Below are 25,425 nucleotides of genomic sequence, written 5' to 3' on the forward strand. Positions count from 1 at the left end.
TATTGAATAGTACCTGCTTTAACCATGTATGCTTTGGACTGTTTGCTGGACTTTGTTTACCCGTTTACTGGAAGTAAAACCTACATTTTACTATTCAGTGTATCTGTGTGTTGGTTGTGTGTTATTCAATACCACTCTCACTATGTTTCCCTGATGGGGAATACCTCAACAATGAATAGGATAAGAAAATCCAGCTGATGATGTTACTTAGTCTGGTAACAAAATGTTCAGAAACTAAATTGCTTGGAGAACAAACCACTGCCAAAATTTATCTCTTTCCCTATAAATTGATGGAACTTCAGGAGTTCCTCATGAATTGGGGCATCAAGATTCAAAAAGAGTATTAATCCTTCTAGTAACAAACCCAACTCGAGAAAGTTCTAACAGGGTTGTAGCCAAGCAAGAGACAGGGACCACTATGTTCAGGGGAACTATATACTAAAGTGCAAAGAAACTTCAAGGCAGGATTCTCTAACGTGGCAACTTTAAGACTTGTGAACTTCAACTCATAGAATTCTGGGAGTTGGAAGTCCACAAGTCTTTAAATTGCCAAGGTTGGAACCTCCTGCTTTAGAACAATTGTTCCTTATTTACTGAGCAGGAGAATAGCTTCAACAGGTGTTTGAGATTTTGTTACACTATCTTTCTACCAATAAAACATATTTTTGGGGAATCCAAGTGGCTCTTGTTCCTTGAGTTTGCTAGTTTTTCTGGCTTGGCAAAATCTTAAAAGGTGTGCCGTCTTCTAGGGTTTAGCACAGGGTCATGATATATCTGACACAATTAAAAGCATTTTGATGTTTTAATAGTGGTTTAAAGTTACATACACGTTCACCACGATTTCCAGATTTGCCAACAGGACCAACAGAGCCATGAGGACCAGGAGCACCAAGACTACCAGCAGGACCGGTGTTGCCAGGAGCACCACGTTCACCCTAACAAGAACAAACAAGAAAATGGCTGGATTTAGATGTACAAGCTAAAGTTGGCTTGCAAGAAGCATCTTTTGCTTACAGAGGAAAGTCACAATTACCTTGTAACCAGGGGAACCATCACGGCCAGGAGGACCATCGTTACCTGGATTTCCCTAGGAAAGAAAAATGTCTTCTTAGTGACACATTTTAAAAATTATATTAATGATTGTACTGATAGTCTCTGCTTCCAGTAAAACAGTTTTCCCTTTTTGTTCCAAATTCCTAAGTAGAATGTTGGCCATAAAGGATTGAAATCGTACAAGAATCTTCTGAATCCTGTAACTATGTTTCAGCAGTATGATATTTTAGAAAAAGAAACTTGCATAGTCTTCAACCATTATACAGGTAGTTCTTGGCTTACAACCACAATTGAGCCCCAGATTTCTGTTGCTAAGTGAGACATTAATTGTGAATTTTATCCCATTTTATGACCGTTCCTGCCACATTTGTTAAGTGAATCACTACAACTGTTAAGTTAGTAATATGGCTGTTAAGTGAATCTGGTTTTCCCATTGGCTTTGCTTGTCAGAAGGTCACAAATTCTTTGTGTGTCTAATCACACTTGGCTAATAAAGCATTCATTCATTCATTCATTCATTCATTCATTCAAAAGGGGATCACATGATCCCAAGGACACTGCAACGATCATAAATATAAGTCAACTGCCAAGTGTATGAGTTTTAATTGTATGACCATGGAGATACCACAATGGTCATAAGTGTAGGAAACAATCATAAGTCACTTTCTCCAGTGAGGTTGTAACTTTGAATGGTTACTAAATGAATTGTTGTAAATCGAGGACTACCTGTATTAAGGGATTATAAATTTTGGTTCAACCAACATGAAGGGTACCATGTTAGAAAACCTTTATATAACAGAAGGTATGTGCTTCAATCCTTCATGTGTTTTCTTAATAGTCACTTCTTTTAAGGGTTGCAGAAGTGTTAAGAAGGATCATAGTTAAGGTAATTAGAATTTTTGAATCTTAATGGTTTCATTTGAAAAGCACTGGTATGTGTCTGGAATTTTCTGCTGCTTTGATTTAAAATACATTATTTTGTTAAAGCAATTCCATGTCTGTCAATCATTTTTTTAATACAAAATCTAAAAATGCTTTACAACCTCAATCTCATTTGTTTACCCCAATTCATATAACTGAACTGAAAATAAATCTTTTAAAAACTGACAATATGGGAGAACGAGCTGTATCACACAAAAACTGGCTGCTACATTACATGCTGCCTGCATATTTAGATATTTTACTTTAATTTTCCTCCAAAGTTATGATCAAAAAGAATTTCTTACATCACGTCCAGCTTCACCAGGAGCACCATTTACACCAGAGGAACCAATGGGACCAGATGGGCCACGGGCACCTGAGGGACCAGAAATGCCAACAGGTCCATGTTCACCCTAGGAAAACAATTATATTTGGAATATATTTTAATTTTAGTTATTATACATGAACTTTCAAAATGTTATGTACATTTTATATCTGTTGGTTATTGGATTAATTGGTATTAAATATTTAGTTAATGGTACTAATCCTTGTGAGATACTTCACTGTACTCAATATATCACAATAGTACAAAAAGTAACATGAAGAACAAAATCTACAAGAGCAGCTCTTTATTGATTCTAACTATAGCAGCATAAACAAGAACTTGCACCATCAACATCAAAGCATAATGGCCTTCAGACAAGACAGAATCTTTTAATTTGCTGAGCATTTCCCAAATCTTATTTCCCCTTCACAATCAACGAGAAGCTATTACTAGAACCTTATCCTGGCACTGAAATCTTATATCACAAAACATGTGCTTCCGATACATATCAGTCCTCCCAGTGGACAGACAGGAAACATAACAAGATGGTTTCTACTCGGGAAAAAATACCAGAAGGCAAATATAGAACCAGGGACAATTTAAAATCCTCCATAACAGTAACTGTTTAAAAAGTTACATAACATTTGCTCTTTCAACTCCAGCACTGTTTTTATAATTCTGCTCCATTACCTCATAGTTATGCTTTATCCATCTATTTAATTGCCTCATTGGTTCATTAGATTAATGATATGCTGTGTCCAATCAAATGCACTGCTTTCATTTATACCCAAATACCTTGCTGCTCTTCCCAATCACTTGTATATGCTAATTTGTATAAATCTATAACAACTCCTTCTCTTGCCTAGGTCTGTCTTTGCCACTAATGCTGTCCATAAACCAATTCGTGCTTCAGTGGACTTGCTAGGGTTGCCATGTCAGCTGTCAATATGACACGCAGTTGATTTTAGCCATTGCTCTTTAATCCAATCAAATTTGCAGAGTGTTGGATAAGAAGACCTCTAAGGTCCCTTCCAACACTGTTACTATCAACTTTGGGAGCCATATTAGCACCAGAAGCTTCCACGCTGCCACATTCATGAGCTTGGGAAGTTGGGAGGGGGGGATTTCATGGAGTGTATGTGGTTAGACATAATAGTATTCTTCTTTAGAGTCAAGGTCATGTTATTCCTGCACCTGGTTGAGGAGTGGTTGAAGGGATGTCTCCAGTTAGAACGGATAGTGATTGGGACATGTGATGGAATGATGGGTGCAGGGGGTGGATTTGTAATTTTTACTTATTGGAGGAAAACCTGGAACTTTCAGATTTGGGTTTTCCCAGATGTGCCAGTATACCTACTCTAATAAAAGGAAACTTTGAGAAAATGCCTGTCTTGGAGTTTTTAATGGGATTTGGGATTTTCTGGAATCCGGACAGTTATTTTTTTATGTCTCCTATTTGCAAATTTGGTAAAGATGGTACTCACAAGTGCTCCAGACAAGCCTGGAAGACCACGTTCTCCTCTTGAGCCAGGAAGACCAAGGATACCAGGTGCTCCAAGGATACCTTGGGGACCTGAGGAGCCAGGAGCACCCTGAAGAAAAGAAGAACAGGAAAGAAAGAAAAAAAGCATTTTCAGAATGTATAACAGATTATCACATTTTGTTTGGGCAAAAAAAATATTTTTTCTCTTTGGTCTCAATACTAGAGTCCGTTTTAGCATCCAGCCATCATGAAAAACAAACAAACTTTCTGTATTGCCTTAAAAACCATTTTCTATGTGAACTTATGGAAGTATGTGCATGAAGAAATAGGACAGATTGATTTATTAATATGTGCATTCATAATTGTTCTTCTTTTACAAGACAAATACAATATTGTGCCCAGTTTTATGAAAAATAAAACTATTTGGCTGACAGACCACCTTCAGCAGAATAAGGCACAAATTACGATTAGCAGCCCTTATTTTGTGCTATGGTTAGTATGTCAATCCAGATCATGACTATCGTATATTAGAAGGAAAATTATGCATTGAGGCAGAACCTGCTATTTTAAACATCCTCACTTCCTTTTAAATGTATTTTGCAAGCTTCACTGGGAGAAATATTATAAAATGATATGGTCCGCATTTCCTAAATCAATTATTTTCTGCAATTCCAGTGGAATAAGGTGGCACTGCAAGAAACATTACTTGCTGAGTGGCGAAGCCTGCCTGTGGATGATGCAATTGGCAACCATTGTGGATTAAGGAAAAATTCTTATATTCTCACTCTTGAGATCATTGACCTTATTTACAGTGTTCAGAAAAGAAATTGCTACCATTATTAAAACTAAGTTCATAATTTGGAACTCTGGAAACAGGTTGTTTGAAGAAGCGTGGAAAACACTAGCAGCATTCCTAAATGATAATGGCCAACTAGTTTTTTTAAATCCATGCTCCATGGATTTAAATAAACATATTTAAATAAACATATAGACATATTCAAATAAATGATGGAATGACAAAATATCATGGTTTAGTGGCTTCCTCCCTTGAGGGAGATCCCTTGGTTTAGAAATATTAAATATAGATAAATAAAAATATTACATACAAAGAGAAATATTTACGCAGGTAAAGCAGTAGAAAACAGAACCACAGAAACTTTTGCATTATTTTACTAATAACATAACATCTGAGAGCTTAACAGAAAAGGTGGACTGTATGTCTGACACCTTTTACATATGCCTTCTTTCAGCAGCTGAGTGATAATCTGAATTATTCCTAAGGCTAATGTTCTGGCTAGTTAAAGCCAGTTGAATTACCTCAGGCCTGTCACTCTCTCTCAGCCCAGCCCACCTTATAGGATTATTGTTGTGGAAAAAAATAGGAGGAGGAAGTATATTGTATATGTTTGCTGCCTTGAGTTATTTTAAAAATAATAAAGGCAGCTTACAAATAAATATATATTGCTATACTATATAAGAATGGGGGAGGGGAGTCTTATCTTAGGCATGAAAGCTAGGTAACTTTGAGAAAATAGAAGGCAAAAGGAGAATTTGGTATGTTCACTACTTTGTTTGTGAATATGTTAGTTATTTTTTAAGATAATAAAGGGTTTTTAAAAAAATATAAAAGTAAAATAGATTAAAAAAAAAAATATGGCCATTTAAACTGGGACAGTCTGGGAGTTCAATTTCCAGAACAGCATTTGAATACTATATAATGACTTCTGGTTCCCACATCTGATAAGTCCCAATAGGATGACATTGGTTAGTATGATGCCTTCCAGTGGTCAAATTCATTACATGGGATGCCAAGTCAGAAGACACTCAGGTGTTTATATTTGCTCATAGGGAGAAAAAGGTTCTATAATGCAAACATGTCTATTTGTTTAGAATGAGCAGTTGTATGTTCTCATGAAACACAAGAATATAACTGAAGAACAAATTATCAGGAAAGAGGAAAAAGGCTCAAAGCAGAAGGATATAAATCTAACAAATATTGAAAAGTGTTCTGGAGAACTTACAGCAGCACCAGCTTCTCCTGATGGGCCTTTCTCTCCACTGAAACCAGGGGGTCCAGCAATGCCAGTTTCACCAGTACGACCTAATGGGCCAGTATCACCACGTGGGCCTCGAATTCCCTCTTTGCCAGCAGGACCAGGGGGACCAGATGGACCAGTGATACCCTAGGAATAAAATCATAATGTTAATTACATAGCTGCATCTCAGCTTTACCAGTCAAAAAATAGTAAATTATTAATCCATATAAAGAATGAACGAAGACACCAATGGGGTCTCAACAAACATACTGCTTTAAGAAACTGCACAGAATCAAACGAGTATATAAAGCAAGGGTGTCAAACTCGCGGTGTCACATTGTTGTCATGTGATGTATTGTGACTTTTTTTCCTTTGCTAAACCAGGGTGGGCGTGGTCAGCCTGCGATGCATCTGGTGGGCTGCAAATTTGACACCACTGATCAAAAGGAAACTTGACATCACTGTAAAATAGGATTTGCTGTTTTCCAGGGTAGAATTTTAGTCATCTAGATTGACAGTTATGTGACCTGTTATATTTCATAGATATCCTATCCATCTGTCTGTCTAAACTACAACTCCAAGCATTCCTCATTATGGACCACTCCTGCTGGACTTAATGGGAAATGGGAAATAAGAGAAAAAATATTATATGTAAGGTTGTCAAGTCTCAAGCAAATCAACATAAATGCCAGGTGTTCATGATTATTTGAGGGAATCTGCCTTGTGTTATAACACTACATCATAGCGACATTTCAAAGGACTTTAGTGTTTGAGCCTGGACAGTAGTGCACACAGGCTATATGAACACTTTGCTCATTACAATTATTTGAATGATTAGGGTTGTGATTTGTCCAACTTTAGGTATTTCTGATTTTGAAAAAATAGGGCAAAACATACTTTACATCAGGCATAGGCAATCTACATCCCTAGGGTTATAAGCAATTCACGCCCTCCCCTTTTTTTTTTTTTTTGACTCTTTAATAGTTTTATCAATTGTGATGGGTGAAAACTGATAGCAGTTTCCTGTGATTTTGGGACTGAAACTATTAAATCAGCATAACAGTAAAATGGCAAATAAATCCTCCAGATTTAGATCTTTTTTTCATTCTGCTTTTGTGGTTTCCTCACAAGCAATACTGAGACTTTAATTTCAGTATGGTTCTGCTCTGCCTGTTGATATATATAAATGGCCCCAACCTATTTAGGTACAATAACTGCTAGTAATGGATCAAAAATAATGGATAATCTCCTCATATTATAAAGGCTTGATAAAAGTTCTAAGGAACCTCAATGAAATAAAGTGACATCTGGACAGTGTTGGCTGGGGATTTCTGGGTGTTTAAGCTCACTCAAAGATTTTAAGGCTGAGAAACACTGGTCAGGACAGAGCAAGCAAAAGCTTACTTTGTATGAAATTACAAAGGGATTTTTGTAGGAATTACTTACAGCAGGGCCAGGAGGTCCAGGTCTGCCAGCATTCCCAGGAAAACCATTGGGTCCCTATGTAAAAAAGCAAGAGAAAAATTAGGTTTCATAGTAATCAATAACTACATGAATAAAATGGATACATAAGATACATTTCCAGACTTACAGGTGGACCACCATCACCACGGGCTCCAGCTTGACCAGCTTGACCAACAGGGCCCTGTATGTAGGAAGAAAGCAATGTACTATAAGACTCATGAAGTACTCCAAATTAGGAGTCTCCAACCGTGGCAACTTTAAGACTTGTGGACTTCAACTCCCAGAATTCCTCAGCCAGCAAATTCTGGGAGTTGAAGTTCATATGTCTTAAAGTTGCCAAGGTTGGAGACCCCTGCTCCAGATGACCCTGTTTTCTTTTGAAATCAATGGTAGCTATGTGACTGACTTATTTGGACCTATTTCACAAAGGTCTTCAGGCTTAAGAAAATACAACAATTTTGTTGAGAAAGACAATAGGAACAATGAGAGAGATAGAGGAAGAGAGAGAGAGGGAAGAGGGGGGGAGGGAGGGAAGGACAGAGAGAGAGGGAGAGAGAGGGAATTCTAATCAGATTGTTAATACTATCACAAGATTCAAATATATACACACAAACACACACATATATACACACACAAACAGAAAGAGAGGGAGAGGGAGGGAGAGGGAAAGAGGGAGAGAGGGGGAGGGAGGGAGAGAGAGAGAATATGAATATGAATGTCCTCCATGGTAGGAAATCTCTATTTTTAGTCACTAATATATAGATATTCTTTGGGAGAAATTCTTGATATCCCACAAATAAATTAATTTCGATTTGTGGATTGGAGACTACTTAACAACTGTGCTATTTGGCATCTTAGCAGTGGATTTAAGAACATGAACATGAAATATCAAGATTACGTCATATAGCCAAAAAGTAAATATTTCATTTACTTACAGCAGGACCAGCGCTACCGACAGCACCAATAGCACCTTGGGGACCTGAATCACCCTTAGGACCTCTCTGTCCTCTTTCTCCTTTAACACCTGTCTGACCAGCTGCACCCTGACGGAAACAAACAAACAAATATTAAAATTCAAAGTTGAGATATTTAAAGTTCATATTTTTAATCAAACAGTTGAAGGTAGAAAACTGGAGAAAAGCAAACTTTATACTTACAGAAGGACCAGCAAATCCAGGAGGACCAGCAGGCCCGGCTTCACCACGCTCACCCTACAATAAGGAGCAAAATAAAGGAAGTTAAGGACACCTTTCTTTAGCTGCTCTTCTACTTCAAAGATTCCAAAAAATGTTAACATCATTTTAAATATATAATTTTACTACTTACAGGGGATCCACGAGCTCCAGCAGGTCCGGCGGGTCCAGCAGAACCACCTTCGCCCTAGTAGAAACAGAAGATCATCTGTCGCTAGGCTGCAGAATAATGTCTGTCAGCTTCGACCCCTTTAAGGTGGATGGGCTTCAACTCCCAGAATCCTGGGAGAATGCTAAAAGAAGGCTGGCTGGGGCATTCTGGGAGTTGATGCCCAGAGACCTTTAAAGTTGTTGAGGTTGGGAAGTGCGGCTTTGAAGAAAGGATTGTTTCAATACGCTGCACACATAGAAATATATCAGGGGTCCCTGGTGCCAGCACTGGTGTTACCAGTTTGGGTAATGAAATGTCTTCAAGAAAACAACCAGGAACACCAAGGAACCTCTTGCTTCAACCCTCAGCTACAAATATTGTACTTTAGTTTATTAGTTAGAAATACACCTTCCAAAATATCAGGTTAAATGTTTTTTTTTTCACTTGTGGAATTTCTACTTATCTTTTCTTTTTATTTGGATATGTAATTTTTTTGTGGACTGACCTGAAATTAAATATTAAAATCTGCTAAGTAAAATGAATGAAATCTCCAGGAAATTTCAATGAGGCTTAGCCATGATTAATTCCACCCCCCAACCCTTATCTTGAATGGGCAATTACTTTATTTTTTGTTCCAATTCACCGTTTTAATATGTTAAAACAGTGAGCAGAGACTGAACGGTAGACTGTTTCTGAATGGTAATTAAGGATGACTTCTTTAGCTGTATGTTCCACATTTCTATTCTGCCTATTTTCTGGGAACATGCCTAGGAAATATCAAAAAAGTATCTGGACTAGATGGGTGGCACATAAATTTAATAATAAATAAATAAAGACTTACTCTTTCGCCAGTAGCACCAGCAGGTCCTGGGGCACCAATAGCGCCAGGGGCTCCCTGAAAACCAAACAGAATAATTTGATCTCAGTGTACTTTGTGTCGAGTTTAGTGTACGAGTAGTCCTTGAATTATGACCATAATTCAGACCAGATTTCCAACACTAAGCAAGGCGGTTGTTAAGTGAATCATGTCCAATCATTTTTGCCATAGTATTAAGTGAATCGCTGCAGTTGCTAAGTTAATCATGTAGTTGTTAAATGAATCCGATTCCCCCCACTGATTTTGCTTGTCAGCTGGGAAGATCAGAAATGGCAATTACATGATCCCAGGAAGTTGCAACAGTTGTATACACAGCATGCTGGTGGCCAAGCACCTGAATTTTGATCCTGTGACTGTGGGGATGCTATAATGGTCATAAATATGAGGGCTGGTCATAAGTCACTTTTTTAGTGTCGTTGTAACTTTGAACAGTCACTAAACTGATAAGTCCTCAATAAGGACTTAAAGAGTAGTTTAATATAAAACACTACAAAAAAAAAAGAATTTAATTTTTTTCAATTCTACTAACACCCCCCCAAAATATTCCTAACTTTCCAGGTAATTTTAAATAAGTTTAATTTCATAGTTTCTGTAAATAAAATATAATCATACTGTATTAAAGTAAGTGCAATCTAATGTAAATTCTAAACAATTTTTATGTTTTTTGCTACTGATTTTAGGGTAAGATCCCTTAAGGATAAGGCCAATCTTATGCAATTTTAAAATGCTAGCTGGCTTTCATGTTGTAGTTGCTAGAAGAATTGCACAGTTCCTCAGAAATAAATTAAAGACGCACGCTTACCCGTCCACCATCTCTTCCTGATGCTCCAGGATCTCCTCTGAAGCCAGATGGACCCTGAAATAAAGCACAGATTGTGATTATGCCTAGGTAATGTCAGATGCTTTATAATATGATAATGATTTCCAAAGAAATGCTGAGGAACAGTTTCACCCCAAATCCTACATAATGACAATGATAAATGTAGATACTGATTGAAATTGTCACTATATCTTTTGTCTTTCAATTATGATGATTTCTACTTTTTAAATTTTGTCTTGATTAGCTATTTCAGCCAATTCATTGAATTACTGATGGAACAATTGCTCTCATTTGGGTGTCAGAAATGTAGTTTCAAAATAACTGTAAACCTTTTAAAGACACTATTTCAAATATTCTCAAAAACACAATGGACAGGGGGTTTTTAAAGGTTTTTTTTATCATTTTGAAATTCCCAATTATTAAGATATTAAGGGGTTTAACCCTACCAATGATGCGTTCTCTGACAAGCATATGGAAACAAAGAGTTGGAAATAATAATTTAAATTAATGTTTCTCAACCTCGCAACTTTAGTTTGTGTGGATTTCAACTTTCAAAATGCTCTGGCCAAGTTGCTGGGAGTTTAAGACACATCTTAAAAATTGCTAAAGTTCAGAAACACTGGTTTAAACCATGTACTCTATCCCCTGTTTAATGTAAAAGTTAAATTAAAACATTTCTGATAAATGGTTACCTAGCCTTAATTTGAATATATGCACTAAAAGATGGACTTAGTTTCATTGCTGAACTGCTATTATTGTTAGGTATTGTTTTGCATCAGTCATTCGGAATCTGCTTTCCTCAGGGGTGGGATACGACAGGGTTAACTACCGCTTCTGGATTTACGAGCTTCCCTGCATGCTGGGAGCCATGCCTGTAAATTGTCATCAGCAGGCTGCATGCAGAGAAGCAGCCTTTGAAACAGTCCTCTTTTCCTGCTTTTTAAACTGCAGCTGTGCCTCGTTTGACAGCTGAAGTTGAAAAATCAGGAAATAAAGATCAGGTAAGAGCCCGGGTGGGCAGTTGGGCAAAAACATCAGCAGACATAGAACTGGTTCTATGTCTGCTGCTCTTCAGAGCTACCGGTTCTACAAAGGTGGACAGAACCGGTAGAAACCCACCCCTAGCTTTCCCTTAACTTCAATCTTGACTAATAGGCTTTTTTCTGTGTGAGATCCTTCCTGATATTTTAAGATCGTATAATATTTTCTCTACCTCATTTGCCTCCTCTCAATGCTAACTATGCCCCAAATCCTCTTCCTAGGTCCTAGAAGGTATTTTTAATGTTCTTCCTCTCAACTTTTTCTCAACATTTGTCTGAAACCTTTCTTAATTTAATTAACCAATTAATCTTTCTTAATATAACATATTGACTGCATAGTTTCACATGTGAGCCAACCCTCAGAACTATAAAAAAAACAAACCAGGTATTTTCTAAACACATTGCTCACGCTGGTAGAGCATTATAGAAGTTGAAAGTTTCTTCAGAAATTGAGCAAAAATGTCTTTGGAGCCCAGATTCTGGAGACACCCCCAATTCAGCTTCCCCCACTTCTCATTCTCCTGGCATTACAAAGTGCTTTGGAGCAAGATTATTAGTGCTTTTTGATCAAGTCTCTCCCCCCACCCCTCCAATATAACAATAGACTAGAACGCAGTACTGCAGGCTAATTCTGCTGACTGCCAACTGATGGCAGTTTGATCCTCATCGACTCAAAGTTGATTCAACCTTCCATCCTTCTGAGCTCAGTAAAATGAGGAGGCAGATTGTTTGGGGCAATATTCTGACTCTGTAAACCACTTAGAGAGGGCTGTAAAGCACTGTCAAGCAGTATATAAGTCTAAGTGCCATTGCCATTTCTGGTCATGTTGGGGATATTCTGATAGCAAGTATGTGCACTACTGTTGCCTTTTCCCTGTGGAAAACTGATGGTAAATTATGTATTCTTAATCATGGGATAGCTTTCTTTTACCTTTTCACCTTTGCCACCTGGGCTACCAGCAGCACCTCTCTCACCATGAACTCCACTGGGACCAGATGGGCCTGCACTACCAAGTGCACCGACAGATCCAGGTTCACCCTAGCGAAACAAGAAAGGAAAAGGTTTAAGGATTCAAAAGAAAACCAGGCAAGGTTTCTCCTGCTACTCTCATTTGTTACTTTTGCAAGAAAATCAGTGTTAAGGCATTTAAAGAGAGATGCAATGGTTAAGATGCTAGACCAGGAGCCAGAAGCTAGCTGAAGACTCTAGTCCAATCAATGTCTCATCCTAGACTGGAAAGTTTAAAAAAAAACCAATATGTTTTACAAACTTATATTGGACTGACATAATAGATTATGGTCCATAACCTGTAATGAATTTATTGGGCATCATCATCATCTTGAAGGACATTTTTATCCAGCATTCTTCAAGCAATTAGAATTGGATGAAAATATCTTAACTATGTATTTATGCTAAACATATATAAGTAGATCTCTGATAAATTGGATTTGTTTCAGATTGTTACACATTCCGGAGGGGTTTAATCCAGAATAGATGAAAAAAATAGATTACAGAAAAATGCAATATTATTTCCTTTCATAGTAGGGGCAAGTAGGGTCTTGTTTTCCCTGCTCAAATTCAGCAAAGCAGCAATGTTTAGAACAAAGTGTAGTAGACTGTCAGTTAAAATGTCCTCTTCCTGCAAAGCTAGTGATATGTTTTGTTTCCCTTTTCTTCCTCAATACCCCACAGAGGAAACTGTCATTCCACCTTTTTGTATAGATAAGCTGGTGCAAATGACTTCCAAGTGCCTTTTTATCAAAGGACAGCTATCACCGTTACATAACAAGATGTTATTTAAACAAAAATGAAGTGAATTTTTGAAAGCATGTGCCCAAAGTTTTTATCACGAAAGGAAGTTTCAATGTTACACATATAACATTTTAAAGTTCTGTTTTTAAGTGAAAGTAATAAAGCCCATGCTAAAAAAGAGTTGAAAGCCATATTGTTTCACTATCTAATTGTTTGATGTTTCCCAGCTGCATATTCTACACATTGCAAAATTTTACAGAAGATATACTAAAATCTCATTTTCACAATGAAGATTTGGTGCTTTAGAAATAATATAGATGTTCTCGCTCTCTGCATCCCACTGGATTCTTCCCACAAGACCTTCACACTGCCCTCTCCTGGATTTAAGAAAAATAGCAACCCTTCCTTCTGCCTTACCTTATTACCATCAGCACCTGGTGAACCTGATGGGCCACGGCTTCCCAGAGGGCCTGCAGGACCAGCAGCACCGCTTTCACCTGGTGCACCACGTTCACCCTGAAGGAAGCAGATTAGTATAAAGTAAATGGCAATCCGGGAGCCTCAATCTCATTAATGCAGAAACTGGAAAGGTGTGGAAAGTTGTACACTTGTTGGTTCATACAGATGTCACAGCAACTTAAGATAGTTTAGATCAGGGGTCTCCAAGCTTGGTAACTTTAAGCCTGGTGGACTTCAACTCCCAGAATTCCCCAGCCAGTTTTGCTGGGAGTTGAAGTCCACCAGACTTTAAAGTTGCCACGGTTGGAGACCCCTAGTTTAGGTTTAACTGTGTCCATCTTTGGTCTATTGAGCTTAACCTAGAGATTGGCAGGGGGCACTTTAATAAGTCTTGACTATTTATTTATTCAGATTAAGATATATAACAGTTTCCAGAAGTTCTTCCAAATATTTTTTCAGAATTCTTGAGAGACTTCAATTAAAAATAAAATTCCATTAGATTCACTACCAGTTTTGCTTATAGATCAGAAGGTATCTAGATTTATCTCCTAGTCAATTCACACTTTGATTTTTCCAATGTGACCTTTCAAATTTTAGTATAATAGTACTACCTAATACTATATTCTACTGTATTTCAAATACAGCAGGGAAAAAAATACTAAGATGCAGAAAAGTATATACTTACTCTTGAGCCAGCAGGACCAGGAAGACCAAAGTCACCATGAGCGCCCTAGGCACAAAAGAAAGTTTTGTTTACATATTCTTTAAAAGGATTTTTTACCACAGCCTCAGAATTCATATGACATTCTGAGATCTAAATATAGTTTCATCCAGAAAGATAAAAGGCAATAGATATTCTGAACAAAAGAAAGACAATCAGCTCACTAAAAGGAGTAAAACCAGATGATACCTTTCTGCCAGATTGTTTGTTATAATTCACTAAAATGCACTGTACCGTTCAGAATAACTTGTGAATAATTTAAATCCATCCCTTGGCCACTAAAATGCTGCTTAGTACTGCAGGAAGAGAACAATATTCTTTTTTTTTTCTCAAATGCTGTTAGACTTTATGGCAGAATATGACATTTGTGGCAGAATATGACATTTATTTATGGCATATAGAGCAGTATTCTCTAATCTGGTGTCCTCTAGGTGAATTAGGCTCACGGTCACCAGGATCGTCACTTAGTATGGCCAAATGCCATGTTAATTGGGAATTTTGGGAATCTTAATTCTCCTATAGCTGGAAGTTATGGAAGATGTGATAGTTTGAGGGCTGTCAAGTGAATGGGTACTTGAGATTCAAATTTTCTTTAAGGTTTTGAATGATGCTAGGTTAGACTGACTGCTCAGGGTTGCTGTGAGCTTCACTCAAGGATATTGCAACACTTAAGTAAATCTTGGATGATCTCAACAATTAAATAGTGCTGGTTGTGATTATTACTTGGATTTTCTGGCAGGAAATCCCCACATTAAGAAATGGGAAAAGATTCTAAGACGCTGCAATGTGGCAAACCAGTTTTGTATTGTTGTCATGAAAATTACATCGACAAATCAGTAAAGTCACCAGGTTCAAGCTGGTTTCAAGGAATAAAAGGAGACTTTACTCTTAATTGTGAGATTAAAAGAAAGGGAAACTCTGGAGGTAAAGAAAGACTTGTGTCCAATGCATATGTCACTTGTTGAAGGCTGTCTAAAAATACAAAATAACTAACACCCCCTCCCTTTTTTAAATGCCAGTATTTTGTTTTTTGTTTCACAAGACAAAAAGAATCAGTAAGTTTGCTCCTCCAATTTGCCAGAAGATGGGTAGGCAGGTGTATGAAATCTGCTTCTTATGGAAAAAAGGGAATTTCAAATAATGCTGAAGAAATATTTATCTGCTAAACATTCTATTTTCACTGGTTTTAGTGTAATTTGATTATAGCAGAGAAATAGAAAACTCACTGCTAGGAGTCAGACACTTTAAGAAGTATGTCTTCCCAAGAAACATAACCACTCCCTCAATCTCAATACTTTTTTATAAAAATAATGGCTCCAAGATCTAAAGATGGCTCCAAGATCTGGAGATGATGGAAGACCCTTAGAAGGATGACGACTTGGGAAGACCAAATTACTGAACACAATCTGCAGTTTATCCACTGCATGTTAAAAAAAAAAAACTTTGTTAAATCGAAGTAGAATGTTCTTAATTGAACCATGAGGAATAATCTGAATTATTTTACTCCTTACCCTTTCACCTGGTTTGCCAGCTTCACCAACTGAACCAGAGGGACCAGGAAGACCCTAAAGAAAATAAATGAACAGATGAAGGAAAAACAATCCCCAGTAATTTGTTTATGTGCTGTAAATAAGAGAAAGCGCAAGTCATGCTATAAAATAAATATCTTCATCTGTCCCTATTACTGTACTGTATTCCAGAGTTCCCCAAACCTTGGTCCATGGATCGGCACTGGTCCGCAACATAACCGCAACATACCAGAAACCAGGCCATGCAACAAGCAAGCCCCATCTGTAGGATTCAGGAAGCATCAGTGGTGTATTAACCATTAAGCAGACTAAGCACGTGCTTATAGCGCCAGGTCCAAAGGGCACCACAAAGTTGAGAATATGGCTTTGTTTGTAGAGTATGTACAAAGGAGAGGGGCACCAAGATTTGTCAGTGCTTAGGGCACCAGTGAGCCTTAATCTGCCCCTGGGTAGAATGCTAAACCACACCATCTCCGGTCCACAGAAAAACCACTCTCCATGGAACCAGTCCCTGGTGCCCAAATCTTAATTCTCCTATAGCTGGAAGCTATGGAAAATGTGATAATTTGAGGAATGTCAGGTAAATGGGTATTCAAGATTCAATGGTTGGGTCGCCACTGCTCTATTCAATCTTATTATTGAGTTTTGAATTGGAAACCAAAAGTTCCCTTGTAAAACCACTTTCTACATGAAAGTAACCACTATATGTGAATCTCAGTTTCTCTGCAACTGATTTCCCTTTCCAAGTCCTTCCACGTCTTGGCCCCATCCACTAAGCCTGCATACGGTGAATATAGCAATATAATACTTCAGATCTGATTTGAAAGAGATGCTTCAAAATGCCTAGTGATGTGAACATAGCGACTCTCTGCGACTGTCCAAGCAAATCTAATTTCTTTAATGAACTGGGGTTGACTTCACATTCCTGTTTATTGCAAAATACCTCTTCTGAAATGGAGTACTACACAGCAAACATGTGTATCTATTATCAATCAAAAACAGTGTCTTCAATTCTTATAATCTGGATTATTTTTGAGCCACTGAAGCTTAGTGTTTTGAATTCTATGCATGCCTATTTTTAGTAAGTGCACTTTGCAAGATATCATCTAACTAGCAACATAGGTTCAGTAAAGCATTTGAATTTACTTGGTAGAATAAAATGATTTGACTCTATTTCAGTCATTAAGGTTTGTTGGGATATTGAACAGCATTCAAAGAGCCTTTATTCCATTCAAGAAAAGGCAAGACTGGATAAAAGATAACCTTACTTACTTGGAAGCCAGGAGCACCAGCTGGACCAGTGTCACCTTTTGGACCTGCATTGCCCTAAAATAAATAATTAAAATTGAAACAATGGGAAATAAACCATTGGCAAAGAAGCATCAAAGGTTAACTTGGATTAATCTTGTACTTACACTGAGACCAGGTGCACCTTGAGCTCCATTGTTTCCATCAGGACCAGGAGCACCCTAGAACCACAAAACCTCAGTTGTTCATAGTGTGGACAATCATATTCTAAAATATACACTGTGTTTGTTTATTTATTTAATTATTTCCATGATTTTTGTTGAAATTACCGGGAACTGATTTCAACATGAGGAAAACATTATTTTTAATGAATATGGAACTCTCACTAGTAGATATGATATAGAAACGTTCAGTATTGTACAATTAAACAGGGGTCCCCAACCCCTGGTTAGGGGACCAGCACTGGGCCAGGACATGCCAGATGTGCCATGCAAACAAGCAAAGTCCCATCCACAGGATGCAGGCAGCACATGAAATGACATACCCCTTGGGTCCACAGAAAAATCTTTTTCCATGGAATCGATCCCTGGTACCCAAAAGGTTGGGGGCCACTGCTATAAAATGTTAGTGTGGCTTAAAATATAATCTGTTTGTGTAGATTTCTCCCTTAAAAATATTGTCTTGTAGGCAGAAGATAAGGCAGGGGAAATGTTTAATTTCTTACAATAAGCTAAAACTGATTATCCAGATACCTGAATGATGTCTTGGAGCATCAGTACAGTATCTTTTTCCATTTCATGTAACCATCATTCAAAATGATACCTTATGACTACTGCCAGAGAACTTTTAAATGCAGCAGTCTTTTTCTGTTTTATAAATTATTCAATTATTGCAGACTCTTAACTATTGACAATAGTTAAAGATAAGGTATAAAGTAGAGTATAAATTATTCTCACTTACCTGTGGACCAGTCAGACCTACACTGCCTCTGTCACCAGGTTTGCCAGGTTCACCCTGATAAAATGAAACACATTTAAATAAGTTACTGCATTAAAATGAATAACAGCCACCCTGCCATAATACTTTCAGTGGCTCCAGTTTTCTATATTTCTGTACAGCGTCTATAGTTGGCACAGCTGAGCATTTCTTGAGATGCCTGCACTAGCAGAACATGTATCATGATGGACATCTTGAATTTGCTGCTTCTGCTGTTTACGATTGCTATCTATTGGCTCATCCTTTCTCAGACTAAGAAGGAATGAGTAAATTAGGAATTCTGATAAAAGAACAAGCAGCAATCCAGGCTGAAGCCTGCATATACTTTCACTGGCAAGAAAACAATTGCCAAAGTGATGAGTTCTTCACATCCACTTGAATAAAACATCCTGAGCTACACTTACAGACATATTGCCTGGGGAACTTCCCCCCAATTAAAAAATAGATAAAATGAAAATTACATAAGTGTAGACTTGAAATCACATAAGTGTAGATTTGAAAGAGAAATGACAAATCATTACTTCTCTAACCAGCTCTTATATTTATCCAAGGGAGAAGTTGCCTCAAACACATCAAAAAGTAACAATTCCATAGTTTTCCTAAGCAATTTATTCTGTGGTTTTGACTAGATATCTTATCATTAGATTCAGGATGCATTTAACTAAACATATTTGTCATTTTCTTCCAGTTCAATAACATTATTCACACCCAAGCAAGATTTAGGTGACATTTGCTACAACCATGGAAGAAATGAATACAAATAAATGTTACACCCACACCATTCCTTATTCAAGCATTGGTAAAAAATTAAACCATCACACACACACACATACATACACTCCAAAATGAAAAAAAGAAAATATAATTGAAATCCACCAACAGTTAAAACAATAAGTGGTTTACAATTAAGCACTAAGCCAAAAATAAATTTCTCATAGTGAGGCAAAGCCTTTTCCTTGGTAGAGAATTAAAATGACAAAGGAAAGTAGAGGATTCCATAAATGGGTCTGCTAGTTAAATCCAAAGTATTCTTGGATCAGCAAAGTGGTGTTAAGTAAGACAAAAGTGTTAGTGCTAGAGTAGTATACTTCTGGTGTGCACAGATGAGGTGTCATTCAGTGGAGTGCCATAAAATTGGTTCTATGGATAGCAATGTAAACTGATGTTGTGTTATTTGTCAACATCATAATATTCTATTGAATAGTACTTACATTTGGACCTTTTGGTCCTGGGAATCCGATATTTCCAGGTTCACCTCGTGGACCAGCTGGGCCGGTTGGGCCAGGGCGACCATCAGGTCCAGCTGGACCCTGCAGGAAGAAAAGTTCATACCTTGCATTGTAGTATACAGTATCACTGTTTGAATATTGTGTAACCATTGAGAGCAAGACACTTTCAATTGGCCACGATGACATTTCAGAGTTCATTATTTTTCTACATGGCTGTCTTTATAGCACTGTTTGGTACCCCCCTCAAAAAAAAAAAATCAAATAACTCTCTCCCTTCATGATTATGTGGATCTACATAACTAGAAAAAATATATTAAATTAATAGCTTTGGCTATACAGCTATTGGTTAGATACATTATACATAAAAATGAAATTCCAGTCCATAGCTTAGTTATTAATCTTTGAACAGTCCATATTTTTTAAAAATTATCTCAGAAAAATAGGATTCAAATATTAAAGCTTAGTATAAAAACGTCAATATAAAATAAAAATGCTATCCAGAAAATGCATTTAAAATATCTACTGCTGTATCTACTGCTCAATCCTTGCAGAACAAAAGGGAGGGGAATACTTACAGAAGGACCTTCTTTCCCAGCTGGGCCTGGGCTTCCAGACTGTCCCGGGAGGCCCTAAATATACAGAGATACAGTATTTAGCTTTAATGTGTCTTTTGAGTTACTTAAAACTGGAATAGGAAACCTAACATCACTCTGCACGCATATTTAAATAGGGGCATAAATATAATATAATGCAGTGTACTCTGTTTATCAAAAACTAGAGAATCTAGAGATGCCCTACTGAATTTACTTAGATTTGTTTGCCAAAATTGGGCAAATATATTTAAAAGTGACACCACTACCCATTATTCAGTTCGGCATATGACTTTCTGCTGTGGGAAAGAGCATAGGAGGGCAACATACTAAATAGGAGCCTGCAATGTCTAAAACATGAAGAGGAACAACCTGCTTACAGCACTGGTAGGGGAGGCAGATAAAGTCATGAATGTATAGAATATCCCTTTACTAGATCTGATAAACGTTTTCTTTAAAATGCTATGTTTTTAAAACTTGTCATTGGGAAAACAAAAACGTCCATATAAATTCGGAATGCGGCTGAATTTACTATTCATTGATTTCACAAGGTTCTTTACTTACTCTTGCACCCATGAGTCCAGGCTCACCAGGACGACCTGAGTCTCCACTGGGACCTTTAGCACCAGCAGGACCAGTAGCACCACGACTGCCAGCTGGGCCCTACAAAGGAAGAGGGTTGCATTAGGACATAATGGCAGCAGTCCACTGGCTGGTTTTATGGGATAGGGTAGAGGGGAATTTATTTGTCTAAATTATAAAACTGATTGTAAAAAAAACTTACTAAACCACCAGCTCTGCCATCAGATCCTGGGAGACCACGAGATCCAGGAACACCCTATGAAAGAAATCACAACTTGTGATCAGAACTGGAAAAGGGTTTCGGTAAACACATAAGGCATTAGCATGTACATTGGAATGTACAAAGGACTGTCTCTTTGTGCAGAGGAAAGAGACATTATGAAAAATCCAAAATGCTAGTTCTCCTGCACTTTATCATTTAATTTTAACTTAGCAAACAGGACTGAAACTAAAAAGTGAGTCTTTTGAAGACTCAGCTTTTAGTAGCTTTATGGATTATATAACACAACAAAATTTAAAGAACCAGAACTTTCCCGTGGTATGAAATATATGATTTCAGCATTAGCACAAATAGGTTGCATTAGGCATGAATGTATATCTATTACTTCTTTTCACTCATTAGGTGTGCATAGAAATTGCTTCTTTTCTCAGAATCAGTTCAGGAGACCAACAAATTATATGTTGGGAAAGAAGCAGATCATATCATAATTCATTTCTAAGCTTGTGAAAGTTTGGAGATTATGCACATCTGTTAAACTGTTAAACTATTAAAAGGTAAAAATAAATATACTATGGCATTCACAAAAGTTTAACACGTAGCATATATTATCCCCAATTCTCTTATTTTATTGTCTGTTTTTCCTCCTTAGTATCTGGGACCTTTCAATTAGAAATCTGGTCCTAAACATATTAAAATCTGTGTCTTGTTAGACCAAATCCAGCAATTACATGAACTTGTAAAAACATATTTTACATATAAAGGAAAAAGCTTTGGTCTGTTGGGTACCTTTAAGTTGGAACCAGCAGTTCAAAGTGGAAGTCTTTCCTCATTTCATTGTTACAATCACAGTAAGATGAAATAGAGGTCATCCTCTGACCTCCATTATCAGATGGGGAAGTGAACTTTCTAGGAATGTCTGACACATTCTCGGAATATCTTACACCGCTATATAATTTTGGGAGGTTTTTCCAATCACCTATTTAGCTTCGTAATTGCAAGGAGAATGAATATGCTTTTGTGAAGGATTTGCACCATAGAATGTTTTCTTGTTGATTTTCCAAATGTTTTTAGAGCATTATTTTTTATGGATGGCATGCAAGAGACTTACTCTTAAACCTGCAGATCCTGGTAGACCAGATGAGCCAGGTTCACCATTGGAGCCTTTTTTGCCTTCCTCACCAGATGGACCAGCTGGGCCAGTAGGGCCAGCAACACCCTGTGGGTGGTAAAGAGAGCAGGAAAGTCACTAGCTTATTAACTCAGTTCCCTTGGATGAAAAGCCATTCTGAAAATTAAATGCATTTCATATTGGTATATTACTCACAGGCTCACCCTTGCTACCAGTCTCTCCCTTGGATCCAGGGGGACCAGGTTCACCCTAGAATCAAACAAAAGATATCAGAGAAGAGTATTTTAGTTTCTTCTCTTAAGTACATATTTTTTCAAGAAGAACTGTAACAGAAAAAGCTGAGTTTAAAAACCATGCACTAAGATGCTCGTCCATACCAATCAAGTTGATTCTAGTTTGGATTACTGCTTGACTTTTAAGGTGGCAGGGGTGGGGGCAAAGCAGGCATCTTTAAACAAATATTCTCTGCTTTTTCCTAATCATTTTAGCAAACTTCTATTTCATTATACTTTGATTTAGAGTAATTTCAGTCCTGGCTTAGAAAATGTACTCATTCAGAGATCAAAAGAAAGAGATGAGTTGGGGGAAAAAAAAAAAGAAATGTTGTTTATATAGCATGACAGATAATTTAGTGAGGATGCGCTGAATATGACTTCAGCTGGGAGTGAACAACATGACTGGGATTCCTTTTAACTCTCACAATTTAATGATAGCTATATAAGCTTACAATATGGACTTAAAATGTTAAATGGTGGAGAAATCTTGGTGGAAAATAGAATGCTTATACATTATGGATTTAGGACGGGATTAAGCCACAATAACTTGGAGGCGGTTTTCACTAAATATCTGTGATGGCAAACTTATGGCACGCATGCCGGAAGTGGCACACAGAGCCATCTCTACCGGCATGCGAGCCGTCGCCCTGGATCAGGTCCACTGTGCATGCGCACGCACCTCCTGCCAGCCAGCAGAGGCACGGGGTGCATGCGGGGGTCATTGTGCATGCATGCGCAGGGGGGTGGGGTCATGCGTGCTTTTGAAAGAGCAGCAACTACAAAATGATTTAAGTGCATTTAAGAGAACTTACAGCAAGTCCTCTTGCACCAGCTGCGCCAGAGGGACCTGTTGGACCAGGTATACCACGAGGACCAGGCAGGCCGGGAGCACCAGACACACCAGGAAGACCCTGTACAAAAAAAGAAAAGGGGAAAAAAAAAAAGGAAACCACATTACAATGCTAGGAGTGTCTCTGCAACCCCAAAAGCAATCTTCCCTGTGAGGAAATACATTCAACACAAGCATACGTACAGCAGCACCTTTAGCACCAGCAAGCCCATTGGTACCAGGGTTACCCTAAAAAAGAGAGCAAAATATATGTAATTAATTGGTTTTACAAAAGTACATGGTAGTAATTTCGTGATTGTTGGGTGCAATTTATTCAACTAAAGCTCCTCCCAGGATTCATACTGGCTGGGAATTCTGTAATAATATTCTTGAAGCAGAATATCAAGTTGGAAATAGTTGCTCTAAAATAGTGTTTCTCAACCTGAGCAACTTTAAGGCGTGTGGACTTCCCAGAATTCCCCAGCCACATTTATAATATCAATGGCAGAGACTCTGTGTAACTTACAGCAGGGCCAACAGGTCCAGCAGCACCAGGGAGTCCAATATCACCACGGGGACCAGCAGGTCCACTTGGGCCAACATTTCCAGCAGAACCGATTTCACCCTGTCAGGAACAGATTGGGAACAATCAGTTTTCAAAGACAGGATAGCAATATTAGACAGGTGTGGTTAGTTTTAGTGCAAATTTGTGATAACTCAATTTAAAGTTTTGGCCATAGCTCTACTCTTGACTTTAAAATCCAATTCAAGCTGCTCAATTTGATGCAAATGCCCAAATGCTGCATAAATCTATTGCTTCACAGTCTGTCCCATGCTCAGTGTTTTCAACGGGGCACTGTTTGCAGATTTCATCATGAATTTGTTCAACATCAGTAACATTTCCCGATGGAGCTTTCCTATTCTAAAAGCATTTGCTTTTAGCATTCTTGTTATAGTTTAGAAGAAAGATGCATTCTTGTTATAGTTTAGAAGAAAGCTTAAAAGGTATTTATTTCCCAAATCTTTTAATGTGACTATATACACATTTTTTTTCTTTTACATACATTGTTTTATTTTTTTATGAAATTCTTGCAATTTAGTAAAATTGTTAAGGGAGTAGATAAAATGTAAGTGCTTTAAATCTATCAATCTATCAGTGGCAATATCACATTGTACTTATCAATGAGATGAAAAATTAATTACTACAGTCATTTTAATATTTAGTTTAGAAAAAAAATGGCATGCATATGATTGTTGATAAAAATAAGTTCACCAACATGATCGCCAGTGTCCGATAACAAATATGGCACAAGAAGAAGAAGATGCATAGGGCATTACTGTCTCAAGTATAGTATGTTTGAGAAACTAAAAACCAATAAATATTAAAAACATATTGATATCCTTAAATTTATATTTGTATCATAGAAACTATTGCCTTTCAAAAAAGGCCTTTATTAAAATACAGATAATTTTACCACAATGTAATGATGACTGGTAGAAAAGCAAAGATAATTTTGTGCAACTCGTTTTATGAAATGGGAAGAAAATATGGAATTGTGAAAAACAATTACTTCATATCATTCCACCTTATCTGCAATTTTAATTTTGAAGGATACATTACTAGAGTAGTGGGGAATCGCTCTAACAAATCAGTTATCAGATTTGGAGAGTTGATTAACCTAAATGTTTGAAATGGCTACCATGTTGTTACAATGACTGACAAGGTTGCTTTACATACAGAAGCAACCCAGTAGTCGATCATATAATCTCCAAAGAAACTTTTAAAGATCTTTTAAAAATGCAGATACACTCATAAAAACCTTTTTCTTCAAAAAATGTGAGACTAATAGTTGAGAAATAATATAAGTTAGTAGCTGGAAATTCTCAATATTCTTTGAAACTATAAGGCTGTTAGATGTCTTTTGTTTGGAAGTTGTTTGTTTTGATGTTCTACTTAGTATCTGAGGATCTAGAGAACAAGGCTTTTTTATATATTTTCTCATTCTGGAGCATGTCTATACCTTGGCTCCAGGAGCACCAGGGAATCCAGAAGGCCCAGCAGCACCAATAGGACCCTGCAAGATAAAAGACAAAAGCAAATGGTTAGATATCTACAAGAACCTATCTAAAGTACAAAAAAACAGGAATTACATTTAATGGAGTGGCTAAAATACACTTTATGCCACTCTATATTTTTTTACTGAAGTAATAATTTACTAGCAATGACATAGGAAGGAAAAATATGACTGGCAAAAATTGTAAGAGAAGAAATGTCTTCTAAAATCATTTGAAAATATTTGTTAAGCAGGTGCAGCAGTGATGGGATGGCACTGCCAGCCAGGAGAAGCTGAAGTTGTCAGCCCCTTGAGGGTTTTGGAAGAATTTGTGGCTTAGAAAACTAGAGCTTTCTGCCTGGTGAAATATCATGGATTACAATATCATGGAATATCAAGAAACCAGATTCTCTCTCAAGATTCACTACAATATATTGTGAATTCCTAA

General features: G+C 37.4%; 1 protein-coding gene across 1 annotated transcript in view; it reads right to left on the reverse strand.

The window, feature by feature from the left end:
- Nucleotides 1-25,425, reverse strand: part of COL1A2 (collagen type I alpha 2 chain) — a 48,170-nt gene that overhangs the window by 7,342 nt on the left and 15,403 nt on the right. The window contains exons 14-42 of the mRNA XM_026675677.2: nucleotides 24,945-24,998; nucleotides 23,450-23,548; nucleotides 23,128-23,172; nucleotides 22,907-23,005; nucleotides 22,015-22,068; nucleotides 21,799-21,906; nucleotides 20,673-20,726; nucleotides 20,453-20,551; nucleotides 19,874-19,927; nucleotides 19,281-19,379; nucleotides 18,034-18,087; nucleotides 17,241-17,294; nucleotides 17,098-17,151; nucleotides 15,808-15,861; nucleotides 14,261-14,305; nucleotides 13,534-13,632; nucleotides 12,295-12,402; nucleotides 10,306-10,359; nucleotides 9,468-9,521; nucleotides 8,609-8,662; nucleotides 8,440-8,493; nucleotides 8,218-8,325; nucleotides 7,410-7,463; nucleotides 7,265-7,318; nucleotides 5,804-5,965; nucleotides 3,784-3,891; nucleotides 2,280-2,387; nucleotides 1,034-1,087; nucleotides 828-935 (exon numbers count right to left, since the gene is read on the reverse strand). Coding sequence (XP_026531462.2) covers nucleotides 828-935; nucleotides 1,034-1,087; nucleotides 2,280-2,387; nucleotides 3,784-3,891; nucleotides 5,804-5,965; nucleotides 7,265-7,318; nucleotides 7,410-7,463; nucleotides 8,218-8,325; nucleotides 8,440-8,493; nucleotides 8,609-8,662; nucleotides 9,468-9,521; nucleotides 10,306-10,359; nucleotides 12,295-12,402; nucleotides 13,534-13,632; nucleotides 14,261-14,305; nucleotides 15,808-15,861; nucleotides 17,098-17,151; nucleotides 17,241-17,294; nucleotides 18,034-18,087; nucleotides 19,281-19,379; nucleotides 19,874-19,927; nucleotides 20,453-20,551; nucleotides 20,673-20,726; nucleotides 21,799-21,906; nucleotides 22,015-22,068; nucleotides 22,907-23,005; nucleotides 23,128-23,172; nucleotides 23,450-23,548; nucleotides 24,945-24,998 — 2,205 coding nt within the window. The remainder of the gene's footprint in view (nucleotides 1-827; nucleotides 936-1,033; nucleotides 1,088-2,279; nucleotides 2,388-3,783; nucleotides 3,892-5,803; nucleotides 5,966-7,264; nucleotides 7,319-7,409; nucleotides 7,464-8,217; nucleotides 8,326-8,439; nucleotides 8,494-8,608; nucleotides 8,663-9,467; nucleotides 9,522-10,305; nucleotides 10,360-12,294; nucleotides 12,403-13,533; nucleotides 13,633-14,260; nucleotides 14,306-15,807; nucleotides 15,862-17,097; nucleotides 17,152-17,240; nucleotides 17,295-18,033; nucleotides 18,088-19,280; nucleotides 19,380-19,873; nucleotides 19,928-20,452; nucleotides 20,552-20,672; nucleotides 20,727-21,798; nucleotides 21,907-22,014; nucleotides 22,069-22,906; nucleotides 23,006-23,127; nucleotides 23,173-23,449; nucleotides 23,549-24,944; nucleotides 24,999-25,425) is intronic.

This window comes from Notechis scutatus, chromosome Z, assembly GCF_049901735.1.
Source record: "Notechis scutatus isolate UNSWTSFEM ecotype Mainland chromosome Z, rNotScu1.2, whole genome shotgun sequence".
Classification (NCBI taxonomy): domain Eukaryota; kingdom Metazoa; phylum Chordata; class Lepidosauria; order Squamata; family Elapidae; genus Notechis; species Notechis scutatus.